General features: G+C 37.3%; 1 protein-coding gene across 4 annotated transcripts; it reads left to right on the top strand.

Annotated features, from left to right (window-relative positions):
- Window positions 1–3,298: 3,298 nt before the first annotated feature.
- On the top strand, window positions 3,299–19,295 carry LOC126801476 (uncharacterized). 4 transcript variants are annotated; one of them, XM_050528838.1, is made up of 26 exons: window positions 3,299–3,544; window positions 3,635–3,715; window positions 3,892–4,029; window positions 4,406–4,516; window positions 4,606–4,656; window positions 4,810–4,910; window positions 7,548–7,641; window positions 7,817–7,948; window positions 8,035–8,292; window positions 8,390–8,468; window positions 9,216–9,304; window positions 9,407–9,490; window positions 10,217–10,291; window positions 10,401–10,448; window positions 10,951–11,046; window positions 11,326–11,555; window positions 12,020–15,468; window positions 15,567–15,646; window positions 15,798–15,878; window positions 16,564–16,635; window positions 16,718–16,820; window positions 16,913–16,967; window positions 17,614–17,742; window positions 17,834–17,951; window positions 18,175–18,254; window positions 18,567–19,295. In XM_050528838.1, the coding sequence occupies exons 1-26, from the start codon at window positions 3,380–3,382 to the stop codon at window positions 18,982–18,984; spliced, it is 6,417 nt and encodes a 2,138-aa protein (XP_050384795.1). In that variant the 5' UTR covers window positions 3,299–3,379; the 3' UTR covers window positions 18,985–19,295. The 4 variants fall into 4 exon arrangements, with proteins under 4 accessions (XP_050384795.1, XP_050384796.1, XP_050384797.1 ...); XM_050528839.1 differs by lacking the exons at window positions 3,299–3,544; window positions 3,635–3,715; window positions 3,892–4,029 and having other exon boundaries at window positions 4,599–4,656; XM_050528840.1 differs by lacking the exons at window positions 3,299–3,544; window positions 3,635–3,715; window positions 3,892–4,029 and having other exon boundaries at window positions 4,616–4,656.
- The last annotated feature ends 544 nt before the right edge of the window (window positions 19,296–19,839 follow it).

Below are 19,839 nucleotides of genomic sequence, written 5' to 3' on the forward strand. Positions count from 1 at the left end.
CTCTATATGGTGACTAACGAGGCGAGGATATTTGCAATACTTCGGATCATTGACACGATGCATTTCTTCTGGACGCTTGCACTCCGGAAGATCTATTATCTTGTTTTCGAGCAGATCCTCTAACATGCCCGCCACATCAGAGTCTGGGAACGGGTACGTCTTTCGCTTCATCTCCTTCAACGTGCATTCACTCCTATCATATGTTCGAGGAGGTTCCACCTTATTGAACTCTTTCTTATCTCGCATAGAAATCTTAACCGGTGCAGTATTGATGACCATTGATTTTTTAGAAGGCTTCTTCATAACTTTGTCAAATCTGCTTCCGAAGACTTTGTCTTTTCGTTGGTCAACCAGTGGCTCATTCTTTCCATTATGACTTACCAAGCTTAGCTCCATGTCGGGTGGACTCGAGTAGCCAACTCTTTGAAAGAACAAGGCTTGATTTTTTGCAAGATGTATAGCAAATGAAAGTGCATGCCTTGGATGCACATTTCAACGGGTGACACCTTTGACAGTCAATCCTTGCAATCAAGGCTAAGTGAGCGACATCTATTGATGTAGCCGATCGCGGTTTCATCCTTCCGTTGCTTCATGTAAGTTAGCTCCATCATGCTCACCGTCCGCTTTGTACTATAGAATCGATTAAGGAACTCATGCTCCATTTGGTCCCAACTGTCAACATACTCCGGCTCTAAGTCTGTATACCACTCGAAGGCATTTCCCTTTAACGAGTGAACTAATTGCTTGATAAGGTGATCGTCTTCTGTCCCGGCGTTACTGCAAGTCTCCACAAAGTGGGCGACGTGTTGCTTTGAGTTCCTTTTACCTTTAAATTGTTGGAAATTTAGTGGCTGATACCCCAGCGACATCCTTAAGTTATCGATCCTCTTAGTGTAAGGTTTGGAGTAAGTGAGGGAGTCACGAGAAGGACCTCCATATTGAGCCCGAATTGAGTTGGTGATGATGTCCTACAATTGCTGGAGTGATAAGGAACCAAGCGAGTCGTCATTGTTCTTCGACGTTTCTCCCTTTTCATTTACTTTGGTCCTGCCAGACGACCCTTTAGTGGAGTTCTCATCATTGTGATCTTCCAACTTGCTAAAGAGCTCAGCGATTTGCACATCATTTTCTTCAACCGTTCGGGTGAGCTTTTCAACCATCTCCAACAGATTGGAGAGTTGCTCCTCGATTGTGGATGCCTCTGTCACCAAGACCTGCACATTGTCAGAAGAGGATTCATGTGCCATAGAATGAAAATTATCGCCATCTTCTTTGGGACTTCCATGGTATGATGCCGTGCTTGATTCGTTATCAGAGAAAACTTCTTCCAGGATAAGGCCATCACCATGAACGGGTAGAAGAGATTGCTCATTTGGCTCCTTCTCCTTTGACACTTGCTTCTTCCCACTTTCAGAGGCATGTTTTATTGCTCCCAAGCTCTCCAAGGTGATAACTGGTTGACGAGGCTTACTAGAAAGTGCCGTAAATATCGTGGGTTGAGCTCTAGCCACGCTCCGGGTGACAAGGGCAATCTGTTCACTCTTTGATTTGGAGGATGTTTGTTTGGACTTCTTGACCGGCTCAGCCTCTCCGCTTAACCTCGCGGTTGTGGACTTGGATTTCGTCGATGGAACGGCTTGGTTGTTCTTGGAAGCCATCGCACAAACGAATTTGAAGATTTCTTCGAAGAAGGAGATGAGAGGCCAAAAATGTCCCACTAGGCGTGCCAATTTGTAGAACGGGAATATGAAAATAAATGAGAATGCAGACACGTGTACAAATAAAATGTAATTTATTGATAATCAAGCACGGGTTTATAATCTTTGTGAACTCTTCTGATTTTATCTCCGTATATAACTTGGCTCAAGGGTGACGTGCACTTAATCTTGAGAATTTGAGTTTGATTTGGATTTAGATTTGATGAAGAACGATCAATTTTGTAGCTTGATGATTCTTCGTGGACTTGAGGTTGGATTTGGATTTGATGAAGAACGATCGCTTTGGGAACTTGATGATTCTTCGTGGACTTGAGTTTGGATTTGGATTTGATGAAGAACGACTGATTTGGCAGCTTGATGATTCTTCGTGGACTTGGGAGACTTCGGGATTTCTCGATAGTGATCTTACTAAAGTGATTTTATTTCTTCTTCTCAAGTCCCCTTCTCTTCATGTTGAAGGGATATTTATAGTGTCAAGACTTCTATTTTATAGAATATTTTAATACAACTAAAATAATAAATTTCTTTAATTTTATAATTAAATCAATATGTATTTTCCGATTAATTTAAAATTAGTTATTCTCATAATTAAATTAAACAGAAAATAATTGACTCAATTATAACCGTTAATGAATTTATTAATTTAATCAAATGTCCGATTACCATTTCGAATCGTCAATGACATTCAATTTTTCGATTTACGTCTGAATTACGTAGCCTCAATTACGATCATCCATTTATGTGCTGACGCAAGTTTTATTCGGATCTACACCAAATTTGTTGACTTTTGGGCCACGTGTGCAATTTTATCGGGTCTTTGTTCGATTTAATTATTTAATGAAGATTTTATTTCATTAAATTTCATGTGTCTACAGTCATTTAATTATTTAATGAAGATTTTATTTTATTAAATTTCATGTGTCTACAGTCATTTGATTTGAAAGACGGGCACGGGTAGGCAAATTACATGTGGTTGGCAAATTTGCTTTCCACTAAGTGTGATGATCTAGTCACATATGGTCTTTGTAGAATGGAAGAGGTTGTTGGACAGTTTGCGAAAAACTATTGCCTTGTTGAAACCAAGGTGGAAGTTGAGATCCCATCGGAAATCTTGAATGAGGGGGCGTAAGAAGGGTTTTATGGTATGTGAATTCCTCAACACGTATTTTATAACTTAGAACTCTCGTCCACTGATCTCTTTCCACTAGTTTGAATTTGATCAGCACGATTCGTTGATAACATACACGTTATCTCACAAAGTTTCCACAACATGCAGAATCCTCTTCAACTTTAAGTTTAGAGAAGTCGAGTACACTAAGTAATTTTCTAATTTGTTTTCCCTCGTCATCACATAGAAGTCGGTTCCAATAAGTAGAAACAAGAGCAAAAACTATCATTTTGGATTGCAATGACCTCAATCTTCATATCTTGTTATTTACCGTTTGACCCTCACATATCAAAAATATAGTCAGAGTTCACTTCCGATTAGGGGACGTTTGTGTCTTTTCCATCTTGAGAAAGATAAAAAAGCGCCACCGAAGACCAAGACTATCACAAAAGTGTTTCACTGTTTCAGTCTCTCCTCCCCCATTCGCAAACCCTTTTGTTTTTCTCTTCTCCCACAAAACCCAGAGGAAGGAAAGAGAGAGAGAGATTTAGAGATGGAGGTGGAGTTCGAAGCGAGAGTGAAGCCTCTCGACTACAAGGTCAAGGCAATGTCACGTGAGTCCCCGTCTCAGAAGGCCGCTCACGTGCTCGACGCCGACCTCCGCTCTCACTGGTCCACCGCCACCAACACCAAGGAGTGGATCCTCCTCGAACTCAACGTAACTCCTTCTCCCCCTTAACCCTAACCCTAAAACCCCCAATTTCTTCCACTCAGTTTTCTAATTCAATTTCTCTTTTGCTTTCATCAGGAACCTTGCTTGCTATCTCACATCAGAATCTACAACAAGTCTGTCCTCGAGTGGGAAATCTCCCTCGGATTGCGCTACAAGGTCACTCTCGATTCACTCATATTCCAATTGCTTGTGCCGATTTCAGCTTGGTAGTATTGATTGCATTTGATTCATGAGTGTCTGGGCAGACTGTTTACTATAACTGTGCGTGTTTTACATTTTGTGCATGGTTTGTGTGCTGTAATGTGTTTTTTTTTTTTGGCTTTGGAGAACAGCCAGAGACGTTTGTCAAGGCTCGGGCACGCTGTGAGGCGCCGCGGCGGGATATGGTGTATCCAACGAACTACACGCCGTGCCGCTATGTCCGGATATCGTGTTTGAGGGGGAATCCCATTGCCATTTTCTTCATACAGGTGAGAAATGGGGAATGTTGTGTTTGGTTTGAGTTGAAATCATGTAGGCCAGAGGTATATATCTGTCCATTCCACGATATAATTAAATCGCTTACAATTGAATGATTAGTTATCAGTTGGTCGTATGGAATATATCTAAATTTGATCATTTATTAGTCTTTCCTTCTTGCTCTCACTTTGTATAGTGGGAACTATATGGCCATTACTATAAAATCCCGCTATTTTGAATTTAATAATTCGTATTATATCATCTCTGTTAATCATCTTTCTTATATTATTAATATATATATATATTTATAGTTTTGCTAAGAACATTCATTATTATCACGTATATTTAGCAGCAGTAAATTGTCTTATATTTTTTTTCACCTTGCAGCTTATTGGGGTTTCAGTGACCGGACTGGAACCAGAATTTCAACCAGTTGTTAATCACTTGTTACCATCTATTATATCTCACAAACAAGACGCTCAAGATATGCACCTTCAGGTGGACGACCGTTCTATCCATCGTGTTTACCATGTTCTTGTAATTTCATATGTATCTCTCTCTCGTTTCTGATGCCTACTAGTTTGTAGTTGCTTAAAGACATGGCAAGTCGGTTGCTTGTGTTTCTTCCTCAACTTGAGGTACACTTAATTGTTTAACAATTAGTATTTTGCTTATCTTTTTTGTGCTTTAGTCACCTCTTTTTCTGTTTGGGTTCCTCTGTACCTGTTTTCATTTTCTTTCCTAATAATTGATGGCCCTCTTTTATCTGTCTTTTATTTGCAACTGTGCAGGCAGATCTTAGCAGTTTCTCGGATGCTGCTGAACAAAACTTACGATTTCTTGCTATGCTTGCCGGCCCATTTTATCCAATACTTGATCTTGGGAAAGAAAGGCATGTACTTGCTCTATATATTCCTTCTATATATTCCTTCTATATATTCCTCAATTCGCTTTTCCAAATATTAGATTTCGACGAATGCATGGTTGTTATTCATGACGTCTATCACTCTATGCAATAGGTCATAGTGCTTTTGCGGCACAATGGCTTGATTATTGTGAACAGAGATCATTGTGATGTTTTAATCTAAGATTTCTCATATGCATTCTATCTAAGAGCATTCTCTTTTCAATCAATTCTGGATTATCCTGCACTTGTTTGATTAAACTCACTGTTCAAATGTTAAAAGAGGTTTACTAATGTTATCCTGGCTTTATTCATTTTGCATCTTATTAGAGCTGATTTGATTATCATTTATCAGACTAGACAAATTTTTAATCCTTAAATAGGAAAATATTTTTTTGTATCAAGCCCTGTGATATTATTTATATCTTCTCCAGCTTGTTGACCTGCTATTGTTTTCTTAACACGCTGTAAAGGATATAGGTTAGTCCATTTTCAAACCATTACTAATTAGTATACAAACAAATAGTTTCTTGCAAAATCACAGAGATGGAGAATGGTGTAGAAGTTCCTAAGGAGTGAAATACTGGTCTACGTTCTTAAGAGTTGGTTGTAAGAAATTGGGTATCTATGAAGCATGGATACGTTAAAATTTAGGTACGTCCGTATCGTACCCGTGTCGGATACGGGTACGGTCTGGATACGCCATATGCACGTATCCATGGATGAAAAAACGTATCCTAATTATGTAGTGCAAAGTCAACTCATAGGATACGGTCCATATACGATTTGGATACGTTTAAGGGTACAATTGTCATTTTATGATTGATAAAACCTAATCTATGGTTGTAAATCTCTGTCTTCATATCATGGCCAACGAACTGGATATTTCAAATTCTTACTTTGAAGTGATTTCTGCTGATAGTTCATGGGAGAAGACTGTCTGCAAGTGTTCTTGAATCAACCATTAATGGGGTTTTTTTTTCAAATAATTCCCCTAAACTAACATTAAGAGGCCCTTTGGATAACTTCCGAACTATTCTTTCTTTCTTTCTTTTGTGGGATGATGATTAACCAGATTAGATTATTAAGAGTAGACTGTTCTTTGCACATTATGTTCAAGTCAATACACCAATTTGGAATTGTTATCAAAACGCAGTTGTACTTTAAACTTGGTAGTGTGCATGTACATGAAGTTTGGTTGTCATAGGAATACAACAATGAATTCTTTAGGTCCACTTCGTCCATTGGTATTTAAAGATGCAGAGGGCAACTTGTAGACTTATGGGTCTGTCATAGTTGTGTTAGTATTGTGTTTTTTGAAATGTTGTTATAGCTGCATATGATGGTTGGTTTTCTTTGTATTTGATGAATATTGAGTTTGTTGAATTTGGCTGGGAAACATGACTTGTTTGTTATGTAGGACAGATCATAACTTGTTTGTTATGTAGGAGTATATACTGGAAAATGATTCTTACTTATTGTTATGTTCATGTTTGATAGATCGGAATTTGTTTGAGCTAATTGCTTGTTTTTATCAAATTTTTGAATTTATTATATATATATTAAATATTATTTTACACAACGTATCCAAAACGCTACATACTAGAAAAAACGTGTCCCCGTATCATGCCGTACCCATACACGTATCCCGTACCCGTATTGGTGCATCATAGTCGGGTATATATTGAAGATCTGATAAAAGGTTTTTCTAGGCACATTTGTAGGGGTTACATGGGGCAGAAATGTTAGGGTCTTTAGGCTCATATGTGAAATGCTTAATAGTTGGTTGTTAAGAAGTCGGGTATAAAGAAAAAAAGTTGCTTTGACAGACGGAATCTAGGTATTGACCAGTAATTGATGGATTTCAATTAGGTTATGTTATTAGAAGTGTTGCAATTTATTATATAGGCTCTACCATTTTATTAAGAAAAAAATAAAAAATGTACAACATAGCAGAGTAGAAAAACACGAAACTCAGAAAATTATCTTGAAAAATCAACAGAACCCCCCTGAAACTAGTACTAGCGCTATAAGCATCTATTCTACAAAACAAGGAACTTGGTTATGCAATTGAGATGTTTATTCGAGCATTGATCTGAATACGGTATATGGTTGCTAAATGTCAGTCCACCATTACCAGAGGCTTTTCTTCCATTTTATCTTGTTCCATGACCGGGGGTCATTAAAAACTGATTTTAAATGGCACAGCAATTTACTGGCAGAAAAAATCAGGCCCATGGTTTTCTTCCTTATTGTATTGTGTTTAAATCCAGTTTGCAGTGTCTCCCGCTATTTGCTGGTGTTGATTTCCTCAACGAGGCCCCAGTTTTGAGCCCAGGTCCATAGAGCAGGTTTGGGGGATTTATAGCTATTAAAGAAGGAAATGGCACAATGATTGAATTCACATCGTATGTGCCTATGTTGAATGCAGTCATCTTGTTCTGAGGATTAATCGTTTGAAGCATCTCACTATTTTTCTGATCGTTATAAGTTTGAGTTTGTTTCATTACTTTTCGGAAATCAGTTATCATGCTTATGTATTTATCTAATCTCTCAGCAATAATTTGCACATGTCTGTTAGCTAGATCAATCTATACCTAATGGTAATTCTAAATGATGCTGCAGGTCAATTACAAAGTCTTCAGGCAATATCTCAGACTCTGAAGTTTCTAAAAGTAGCCAGGCATCATCATCCTTGACCGTGTCTTCTAACTTTGAGGTCTGTTTACTGCTTCTTTACTTTTTATGTTATATGTATATATTTATAATCCTTTTCAAATTTACTTTTTCTTGTTAGATGACATGCATACAATGCCACAGCAATGTAAGAATATCTAATTTTACCATGTTGTGGTCTTTAATGACTGGTAGTTTTGCTCCTTTTTGGTGTGCAGCCACGGAGATCACGCAGCGCAGCACATTTTGTTCTGACCACATCAAGTTCTATAGTATTTCGTGCAGATGCAATCTTTATGTTGTTGAGAAAGGCCTATAAAGATTCCGATCTGGGAATTGTTTGCAGAAAGGTGATCAATTTCGTTCTATCCTTTTGCATGATTTTTGGCAACTTGTTGACTGTAATACATTACTGTTTCTATACTGCTTATCTCAGGCTTCTAGGATTTTGCATAGGCTTATAGAACCTGTTACAGTACATGAAGTATTAGCATCTCCTGATGAAGTGACATCTGGAGATGAGGTAACAAAATCAGAAATAACAAATCCAGCTCCTTTAGTTGATTACTCAAACTTGTTTGGGGAAGAGTTCAAGTTGCTTGATGATCACTGGGATTCAAGCTACCTTAACATCTTGGATATAGGAGCAGTGGAGGAAGGAATTTTACATGTTCTCTATGCTTGTGCTTCACAGGTTAGTTGAATGTAAGAAACTGAATGAGCATTCTCTGTGATGCCAGCTTTTTTTGCTGTTATTCTGTCCATTCACTAATGACCTGTGATTTTCTCAGCCACTTCTCTGCAGAAAATTAGCAGATAGGACTTCTGACTTTTGGTCTGCATTGCCTCTAATTCAATCATTGCTACCAGGTGAGTTTCACACCCATTATATCCTTCTACTGCAATCATGTCATAAAAATGTCATGAAAAAGATTTAGATTCCAAACTATCAACATTTTGAAACCAGAATGTACACTTTTCATTGAACCAAAGGGGAAAAAAAGCAGATGATTGTATGTACTGTTGCTCTGGAACAAATTAATAATAGTGATTTTTTTTTCAACTTGATCATGTAAATTTCATAATGCCGTGGTATATTTAAGCCAAAGAGTATAAAGAAGCTTTCATACTTAATAGTGACGTTATAGTATGGAAATTAAACTTCCTTAATTTTGTGGATTATGTTTTAGTTTTGTATTTGTGTGGGTGTTCTCAAATTTATGTAGCTTGAAAATTTTATTCCTTATATAAAAATACAACTGGGAATTTCACCAATATTCCTTTTATTTTGTTATTATTTCATTAAATAGTTAATGAAGATAATAAAAGGTTGCAGTACTTGGAGCAACTGTTGAACTTTCCAATAGGAACAAAAGAAAAGTAGGGTAAAATAATTAAATTCAACTTCTAGGAAATTGGAGAATAGAAGAGCTTCAGAGCAGAGATACAAACTCTCAAATTTCTATGAAAAACCAGAATTTTCTTGTTTCCTATATTGTTTATAGGCTATAGCCAGAAGTTCACTTAACCCGGAAAATGTGATTTGAATTATTGACTCAAGTTTCTTGGAGTGGCCAAAATTGATTGCTTTCTCATGGTCCCCTTTGGGTTTTGTAGCACTTCGTCCCTTGTCAACCCGTCCTGATATTGTTGATGACAGCTTCAGTCAATGGAGACAACCAATTGTGCAGCAAGCCCTATCTCAGGTTATACTGAATGGTGCAAGTTGATTCAATTTGGCCTCAGAATTCTTATAGTGATATAATTGACTTTTAGCTCATATTATGATCATGGTGTTGTGATTGCAGATTGTAGCAACATCATCTTCGTTATTGTACCTTCCACTCCTTCATTCATGTGCTGGCTATTTATCATCATTTTCTCCTTCACATGTTAGTCGCTGTTCATTTTAATATTCTATTTTATCATTTTGGCCTGTTTTTATTAAGTTTTTTTTATTTTATGTAAAAAATATATTTTTAAATGTTTAGTGACCTCTACATTCCAAAAACCTTCTTGAGTGAGTTGTGCGATCTCTCCATTGGGATTGGCAAACTGACTAATTCAGGAATTGGGCTTTAGTTGATAGGCCATAGGTGAAAGTAAAAAGTAGAGGGACAGAGTCAACAAAAAAGAAAATTGAATTCCAGGAAAGATAACTGTTGGAACTTTGGGCAGACCTAAGCATTTTATTCAAGTCTTCTCTCTGGTCATGGGTCTTTGGGTTTACAAAGCTTTCTGTTTCTTTACTCTGCTATTATCGCCAACTAAGTATGTAATTTAGTTATGTAAGTTTATGGTGGAAAGGTTGTCCACCTTTGCGATTGTTCTTTCTTTTCAATAATTTTGATTTCTTTTAAAGTAAAAGTAGCTGTCTGAAGACTTTGGTTAATTCAGGGGTATTAGTTTGGAATTTATAGTGTCTTGACATTGTTAATGCCTTCATTAATAATTATACTCTTATAAGGAGTGTTCCCCTCATGATTTGTAACCGGTAATGTTTTTCTCTTTCTAAAAAAGGGAAAATGAAACAGAAAAGGTATTAGGATATTTTAAATGCTGTATGCAGCACATATATATGGCTGAAGCTGTACTTATTGGGTTTAATTGTTTTGCAGGCTAAGGCGGCATGTGTATTGATTGATCTGTGTTGCAGTGCGCTAGCACCCTGGCTTACTCAAGTGATTGCAAGGGTTAGTCTGTTGCCGGTTTATTTGTTTGTAACTCATCTGTAGTTTTGTTTTTGGGTTCTTGTTTTGGTATTTTATTTTAGTTTTAAATTTAAGTACTTATTTGATATAGGTAGATCTGGCGGTAGAGCTTCTGGAGGACCTCTTAGGTGTAATTCAGGTATGCTTTTACATGAATAAAGAACTAATGAATGATGATATTAATATGTTACAAATACTACCAAAGGTATAGAGAGGCAGAATTACATGCATTAGATAATGCCTTAAAGAGATGCACTGGGTCCAGTTTTCTTTGTAACTTTTGCCCTTGTTCTCACATAAGTTTTTGGAATCATTAGGTGAGTACTGTGTCATTTTTCACGTAGAAAAATATATGTTCTGATGATGCTCACAGTGGATCTATTTGTCCCATTGATGTCTGCATCACCAATAGACCTGATTGGTCATTCTGAAAGCAAGTGAATAGGTTATTTGTTGCCTAAAGAAATTAAATCAAGTTTCTGCTCCCAACTTGGTTATGCAATCTAGTATTCTATCTCGCAATTCAACTTTCAAATTCAGTTAATAATTGTTGTTTCCTCCCCTTTATCTGTTTTGTACAAGAAAGTTCATGTAATAGCTCTTCTTTCCATTACGTAACAACATTGTTGTCCTTGTGCTAGGGTGCTAAACATTACCTGCCTCGTGCTCGTGCTGCAATAAAATACATCATTCTGGCTATCTCTGGTCATATGGATGATATCTTGGGAAAGTACAAGGTATCAAATACTGTTCTCAGTTTTCCTTTGGAATTACATCACTTCATTTTTCACATTCATAAATGTGCTATATGCTTATAATAAAGACCATCTTCGCTTAGTTGAGTGGCTATCTATTCTCTGCTTATATCAACTCTGAAGTGATACTATGACTGTGTTAGCATATTGATGTCATATAGTCTTGGACTGATTGAGACGTAGAAGCACAGCAAACCTTGGTTTATATGTGAAGTGAATGAAATCTTGCCTTTTAGCATCTCTACTTTTCACTGTTTTCAGGAAGTTAAGCACAGGATACTGTTTCTTATAGAGATGCTAGAGCCATTTCTTGATCCCGCTGTAGGCAGATTCAAGGGTAAAATAGCCTTTGGTGACCTATCTTCTCAATATCCGGAAAAGCAGGAATGGAATTGTGCTGTTGCTATTAATGTGATCCATACAGCAGTGCAGAAACCAGCAGTTCTTTTTTCACTGGAATCTGAATGGAGGCATGGATCGGTTGCTCCCAGGTAATAGATGGTCGTATTATTTCAAATTTTTTCTCATGACTAGCTGAGCACATGTAGACCTTTCCATAGTGGCCTGGCATATGAGAGGTACTTGGCAGCAGAGCTGGAAGTCTACGGTTTCTGTTAAATAAATCGAGTATCATGATTCTGTCTTTGAATTGAAATCCATTTTCCTCGAGCGTATATGAATTTTCCCTACTGGCCTCAGAATGGATACATTCCAATGAACATGTGAATCTGGTCTGCCCTTTCTTAAATTCCACTTTGTTTATTGTTTTCCGTGGGGTTAAATAACCTTAATTGTGATTTCAATTGGCATTCTTTCTCCAAAAGGTTTAATCCCCCATCCTGTGAAGATGAAAATGAGCATTATTGTGTTCTCCCATAAGGCTGTGTTTTACCAACTGTGATTTTATTAATGTTATTTGAGATTGATGATGGATGATGTTCAAATCTTTTTGCAGTGTACTACTTTCGATAATAGAACCTGACATGCAGCTACCTCCTGAAATTGACCTTTGCATATCTCCCGTCTCCAGACTGCCTCAACTTGAACCTTCAACTGGCTTGTCATCTTCTGCCACTTCTCACCATGGGATGGTTTCTTCAAAGTCAAACAGTCAGGATGAATCTGATGGTAAAACAGATGAAACATCTATAAAAACGGACATTTTAGAAGATGCCAGTCTTCTGTTTGCTCCTCCAGAATTGCACGATATAGTTCTCACAAATAAATGTAGCAGTCCAAATGAGTATAATTCTGTCGCTAACCTTGGAGATGTTGACTCTGAACAAAAATATGGGGTTGGGAAAAGTTTTCCGTATCAGTTTCCTAGTGACTTCAAACTAGATTCTGGTTTTTCTGTGGAATTTTTCAACTTGCAAGCAGATTATTTCCAACTTATAAGTTATCAAGACTGTGAGCTCAGAGCTTCTGAATTTCGGCGTTTGGCCTTAGATTTACATTCACAGAATGAGATCACTGTTGAGAGTCATGATGCTGCTATTGATGCTTTGCTCTTGGCTGCAGAGTGTTATGTAAATCCATTTTTTATGATGTCTTTCAGAGGCAGCCGAAAGTTGATGAACGATAGAAACACCAGTAGGGTTCCACTGAATCTTGGAAGTTTGGAGATGGAACTGGTCTCTGGAAAGTCTAAGAGTGAACTTGAAACAATAGCCGTTCTAGAAAGGAAAAGAGACAAAGTTGTTCTTCAAACTCTGCTTGAGGCTGCAGAGTTGGATAAGAAGTACCAAGAGAAGATTTCAGATGGAAATTGCAGTCCATACAACACTGTAGGATGTGATGAAGAAGTGATTAAGTTGTCTCCCTTTGATGTACAATCTGCAGATGCCATCACCTTGGTTCGGCAAAATCAAGCTTTGTTGTGTAGCTTTCTGGTTCAAAGATTGCAAAGGGAGCAACACTTGATGCACGAAATTCTTATGCAGTGTTTGATATTTTTGTTGAACTCTGCTACTAAGCTATACTGTGTTCCAGAACATGTGATTGACATTGCATTAGGATCTGCTGAGTATTTAAATGGAACGCTAACATCCCTTTATAATCAGTTTAAAGAGAGCAGTGTGCACCTGGAGCCAGAGACAGTGCATGGTATACAACGTCGGTGGATACTGCTTCAAAGACTTGTAATATCTGCAAGCTCTGGTGATGAGGGAATGGAGTTTGCAATCAATAAAAACGGTTTCAGTTATGGAAATTTGATTCCTTCTTCAGCCTGGATGCAGAGAATAGCAACATTTTCCAGATCAACATCCCCTCTTGTTCGGTTTCTTGGTTGGATGGCAGTATCTCGTAATGCAAGACAATATATTAAGGACAGACTTCTTCTTGCTTTGGATCTGCCACAGCTGACATGCCTTTTATCTATATTTGCAGATGAGCTCTCTATTGTAGACAATGTTGTCAATAGAAAATTTGAAGATTTGGGGGCTAGAACTGTTGCTGATCAGGACCAATCTTTTCGTGCCATTTACCCTGATCTCTACAAGTTCTTTCCTAACATGAAAAAGCAATTTGAAGCTTTTGGAGAAACCATTTTAGAGGCTGTTGGGTTGCAATTGAGGTTCATTTCTTCCAGTATGGTCCCTGACATATTGTGTTGGTTTTCTGAATTGTGTACCTGGCCATTTCTATGTACAGAGCAGATTTCAGCTGGAAATAGTTCAAATCATTTGAAAGGTTATGCTTCAAAGAATGCGAAAGTAATCATCCTTGATTTACTAGAGGCCATTGTAACTGAGCACATGGAAGCAATGGTTCCTGAGATACCAAGAGTGGTGCAACTTCTGGCATCCCTTTGTAGAGCATCTTATTGTGATGTATCTTTTCTGGATTCTGTATTGTGTTTGTTGAAACCAATCATCTCTTATTCTCTAAATAAGGTGTCCAATGAGGAAAGATTATCGGTCGATGATTCATGTGTGAATTTTGAGTCATTATGCTTTGATGAGCTTTTCAATAACATCAGTCTGATTATGAACCAAGATGATTCCACAGCAAAAGAATACAACAGAGGACTGACAATTTTCATTTTGGCTTCCGTCTTTCCTGATATATCTGCTCAACGTAGGAAGGAAATATTGAAGTCCTTGATGCTTTGGGCTGATTTTACTGCATTTGAGCCTACTTCCTCTTTCCACAATTATCTTTGTGCATTCCAGAGTGTCATGGAGAGCTGCAAGCTATTGTTAGTTCAGAGCTTACAATTCTTTGGTGCCATCCCACTTAAGCTGCCAACTGATGAATTGCATGACTGTAGTTCGGAGTCACACTCATGGTTCCTCAGCGATTTGTGGCAAACCTCACTTCCAGATAAGATCTCCGAGAACTTAGAAGGTTCTCAAGGTAATATTATGAATAAGAAGGCTAATGTTTTATCTCATGAAGAGATAGCAGAATTCTCAAAGCACTTGGGCGATCTCATTGTTAAGCTTTTCTCCACACTTGAACTCTGTTGGAATCTTCACCATCAACTAGCTAAGAAAATAACTATTACATGTACAGAGTGTTTCATGTACTTAAAATGCTTGGCATCAACAGAAGAAAGCCTTAATGTTGCTCAAGAAAATGATTCAGAAATCTCTCTTCCATCCAAGCCAGTTGATGAATTCCTTGTTTCTTGGAGCTTTGGTCTAGAAGTAATTTCTGAAACTATTTTGACCCTTCAAGAAAACAGATGCTGGGAGGTTGCATCCGTTATGCTTGATTGTGTGCTTGCAGTGCCCCTTAAATTTGGCCTTGCCAATGTGATTGCCATTATTTGTTCTGCAATAAAAAATTGTTTGTTCAGTGCACCAAAACTTGTTTGGCGTCTACAGAGTCATAAATGGTTATCAATGTTACTCGCCAGAGGCATTCATTCTTTCAAGGAATGTGAGGGTCCTCTCGTTAACTTGTTCTGTACAATGCTGGGTCATCCTGAACCTGAACAACGGAGTATAGGACTGCAGATTTTAGGCAAAGTTGTTGGCCAAGATTTGAGTGGAGCAGCAGACCTACAGTCTTGCTTGTTGTACAGACAATTAGTAGCACCTGACTTAGCTATCTCTCTTTCTGAGTCCACTATTTCTAGTATCGTTTCAAGTACCTGGGATCTGGTTGTTGTGCTGGCATCATCTGATGTATCACTACTTGTGAAGACTCGTGCAATGGCACTTCTTGTTGATTATATCCCATATGCTGAACGACGTCTACTACAGTCTCTCCTTGGGGCAGCAGATAGTGTTCATGGACTGGGAGTGCTTGCCCATGCAAACAGTGAGGGACCCTTAGTGAGGCTTTCATTAGCACTGATAGCTGGTGCCTGCCTTTACTGTCCAGATGAAGATATCTCTCTGATTCCTGAAAATGTTTGGAAGAATATTGAGACCCTAGCAATGTCGAAAACTGGTATTTACCTGTTATAGTTATCTAAATTGATAACAGTGTCCTGAAAATGTTGGGAGCATATCTTTAAACATTTTAAATTCCTGTTTTTCATTTTCTAGATGGCAGGCTGGGAGATGTTGAGAAAAGAGCTTGCCAAGTTTTATATAGGTTGAGAGCTGAAGGTGATGAAGCTAAACAGGTAGACTACTGGAAATATTGGTTTGTTGTTTTAACATAAAAATTCAAAGTATATTGTCCCATAAATCAGGAGTTTTCCTCATAACTCTTTTTTTTTAAATCATTATATTTGAATTAACTTACATATTAATTGAACCTCACTTTATGCGTAGATCCTAAGAGAAGTGCTCTCATCAAGTTCTTCGAAACAAGTTGACCCAGATTTTGAAAGTACTCGTGAATCTGTTCTTCAGGTGAGGACTGTAGAGATGACGTAATACAATTTAATTACTGGTAGTGATGGTATGATGTGTGATGCTATTGTTTGTTATTTTGCATTAAACACCACCAAAACAATATTATATAATAGTTTTTCTCAATAAGCCATAATCTTATTTACTGTTTCAAGGTTGCAGCAATTCAGATTAATCAACGTCTCTAAGTTTTTTTTTTATTAAGACTCAATTGAACTGAAATGAAGCAAGGATATATTCTTGTCAAATCCTTACAACCAGTTGTATTATCATAAAATTGGGTGTCTTTAATCCATACCTGTTGGTGCTTAGTGATCTTGTAGAATCTCTTGGGTGAGCAATTGTTTCTCAATTCATGCTGTATTTGTCCTTTGCTTGTCATCAATTAGGTCTGTCTACCTTTATTTTGAGAATGATATGTTCGTCCATCACATTGTCATTGTGTCATTTTCTTAGCAATTACGTTGAAACATGTTTTGATTTTTTGTTTGCACATCAAGGAAACCAGGATGACCATGTCTGTTTTAAATACATGTTAAACAGTGGATTGGAGTGACATTTGAATTTAATACTTATATTTTTGGCACCCTATTTCATCTTTTCAGTAATGTTTTTTCCCCTCCATTTTTTATCGGTATCATGTGTTCTTGACCTGCTGCCTCCTGTGTTTGTTAATTTGTTACAGGTTCTTGCTAGCTTAACTTCTGCAAAGGCATATGTTGATGTTTTCTCGAATAAAATTGACCAAGAGGTTATGGTAAAGCCTGAAGCTCTAGTGATACTGGTTAGTCACGTATCAAACATATATATGAAGTTAAAATAATTGAACCTGTTTGTAGGAGGTGGAGGAGGCTGAGTTAGAGTTGGACATTCTTCAGAAAGATGTGTTGCAAGAATCACTTAAAGAGACCAAAGACAAACACAAGATTCCTTCCCTAAGCTGTAATAATTTCCCTCTATTGAGTGTATAAAAGACTGCACCTTTTATTTTAATTTCTACCATTTTTTCACTTTCTTGTTCTGTTTCTTTTCAGCTCCTCGGAAAGATAATGCACGTCTGCAGCAAATCAAGGACCACATTCATTCCTTGTAAGTGCGAAATATATTTTCAGTATATTTTCAATATGTAAATTTCAATGTGAAGAGTGAGGCTAAAATCGGTATATTTGACCAGCAACCATTTTTCACATCTCTAAATCTTTGCGATGTTGCTCTCAATATGTCAAATGTTGATAGGCATAGAAATGTGATATTCTCCTCTATATGTTGCCATTATTGACATATTTTCACTAGGTACTGCCAATATTTTTGTAGAAGAAACACTCAGTATTTTTTCTTCAGAACCCCTACTACAAGTCTTTAGCCAATATTTCTTTACACCCTACCATCAACGTTTTTGTCATGGCGCAGAAGACCGAACAATTAGGGACCAAGCAAACCACTGTCTGACTGTATCGCCTACCCATGATATGGCGACATATATATTACCTCTATAAGTAATTTTGTAAATATTGGTTTGAAGTTTAAACTTATAGGCTTTAGCCACTACTTTGACGTGGGTATACCCTCCAAAGGATTTGGTCTGCTGATAAAGCGTAACATTATATATCTCATTATCATGTCTTGGGAAAATATACTATATCATATTCAGTGCATGATTTCTGTGCGTTTTATCTTTGGAAAGTTTTCCAGTTTCTTGGCTTGGTCTATAAACTTTTGGTCTTTTCCTTAACAGAGAAATGTCCAAGCTTCGTGAAGACATTGTCACTCGCAGGCAGAAAAAACTTCTTCTGCGACATGACCGTCAGAAATATTTGGAAGAGGCAGCTTTACGGGAAGCTCAACTACTTCAAGAACTTGATAGGTACAGCATGCATCCTGAGAGGCCCATGTATACCTTGTTTTGTGATGAACATAAATAACTGGATATGGACTAACATGTGGACTGATACCAGGGAGAGAGCAGCTGAAGTTGAAAAGGATATCGAGAGACAGCGATTAATAGAACTTGAGAGGGCAAAAACAATGGAGCTGCGACAAAATCTTGAAATGGAGAAGGAAAGACAAGCACAGGTAAAGTGCAGTCCGTATTATTTGATATGCAAATTTTCAATCGACTTATGCTTTTGCTTATCCTATTTGCTACATAATTTGCATCGTGAGATGGCACTCTTTTTGTTAGTTAAACAGTTTGTAGTCTGTTCTTCTCGGATTGAGAAAAGTCAGAAAACTAAACATACATCTACTTCAGCAAATATTCTTACACTCTAATATCTCAATACTTACCTTGTCACAGAGAGATCTTCAGCGTGAATTGGAGCAAGCTGAAGCAGGTCTCCGTCCATCACGACGCGACTTTTCTTCCACTTACTGTAGGTAAGTGTTTCACATCATTACTTGACTGCTTAATCAGTCCTGTACTAAAATTTAGTTTATCTGAACTTAAAACATAGGATGGAGCCCCGAAGAAATGTCAATAGAATATATGTCCTTTGCTTTTATGTACAGTATCTTTTTAAAGTTGGAATAATGCCTGCTGTTAATGTCTTGTGTATATGATGGATATCATATGTTTTGAAACGGGACATGTTCTTTTGTGAATGTTTTGAATGGATATTGGTGGTTGTGCATTTATGTCTCGCTGTTACTTTTGGTTTTGGAGTTATAATGGGGTATATTAATATGCAGTCGGCCCCGAGATCGGTATCGTGAAAGAGAAAATGGAAGAGGCGGTAATGAAGGTAGTACAAGAGCAAGTAATGTGCAGCTAGAGAGTTCTTCCACCAATTCATCCATGGGGACGATACCAACTGTGGTTCTATCCGGTACCCGGACATTTTCTGGACAACCGCCTACCATCTTACAATCACGTGATCGTCTGGATGATGCGGGCAGTGGTTATGAAGAAAATCTGGATGGAAGCAAAGACTCTGGTGATACAGGTAGTGTTGGAGATCCCGACTCTTTATCAGCATTTGATGGTCAGCCTGGAGGATTTGGATCGGGCCAGAGGCATGGTTCTAGAGGGAGCAAATCCAGGCAGGTGGTGGAACGGAGGGAAAGGGATGGTAGACGAGAAGGAAAGTGGGAAAGAAAACATTTATGACCTATTTACTTTGAAAGGGTAGACTTCTTGTTTGTAGATTAGGATGACTATCCTCTCAGGTGTATGTTCTATATGCATGATAGGGTTGGAAAAGTAGTATTTCCACTTATTCTGATCTCCAACAACAGAAAGGCCAAAGGGCCAAAATGCCATAAAAGGGCTAAATTTAGCCCTGTGTCTAGCCCATGCCAAATCAATTAGTGTCCCAAGTCAGATTAAAAGATAAAAACATGTACAATTAGATTGTATATAAAGACAAGTGTCATGATATTAATGACCTAAATCTCTATTTACAAATATAATTTATAAAATCATTGCAATTATACATAATTATATGTATAGCTTGGATCTTGAATATGACCAATGTACATTGATGTTATTATTTTTTTCGGTCTAAAATTAAATAGCTAACTTTTTAAATTATTCGAAATTTTAATAAAAGCAATAAAGATCAAAATAATCAATTATTATTTTTTGTTTGATATCATCATATTAAAATGTTATCAATGAAACCATATAGATATACTCAACCATACATACACCTTAAGAATTAGTTTAACACAAATTCAATGTAATTTAAATTAAATTATTTTATAATAAGTTTATAAATTCGTAAAATATTTGAAAAGGCTAAAATTTAGTCCTTTCTTATTGGAGATTGTGTATTGGTTTTTTAATAAAAAATAATATTTTAGGAGGTTAAATTATAGCCCTGGCTCCAATATATTGGAGATGGCCTAAGTAGAGTTAACTGAGAACTTACCATCGGTGAGCTTCCAACCCCGACTAGCTAAGAGGTATGCTCAAAATCATTGAAGCATGAGTTTGTGGAAAAATAGAATCGTAGAAAACTCA

This window comes from Argentina anserina, chromosome 7, assembly GCF_933775445.1.
Source record: "Argentina anserina chromosome 7, drPotAnse1.1, whole genome shotgun sequence".
Classification (NCBI taxonomy): Eukaryota; Viridiplantae; Streptophyta; class Magnoliopsida; order Rosales; family Rosaceae; genus Argentina; species Argentina anserina.

Coding starts and splice junctions, on each gene's coding strand:
- LOC126801476 (XM_050528838.1), top strand. CDS start 3,380: ATGGAGGTGGAGTTCGAAGCGAGAGTGAAGCCTCTCGACTACAAGGTC. Junction 15,879..16,563: donor CTCGTGAATCTGTTCTTCAG/GTGAGGACTGTA, acceptor AATTTGTTACAG/GTTCTTGCTAGCTTAACTTC. Junction 16,821..16,912: donor CAAGATTCCTTCCCTAAGCT/GTAATAATTTCC, acceptor GTTTCTTTTCAG/CTCCTCGGAAAGATAATGCA.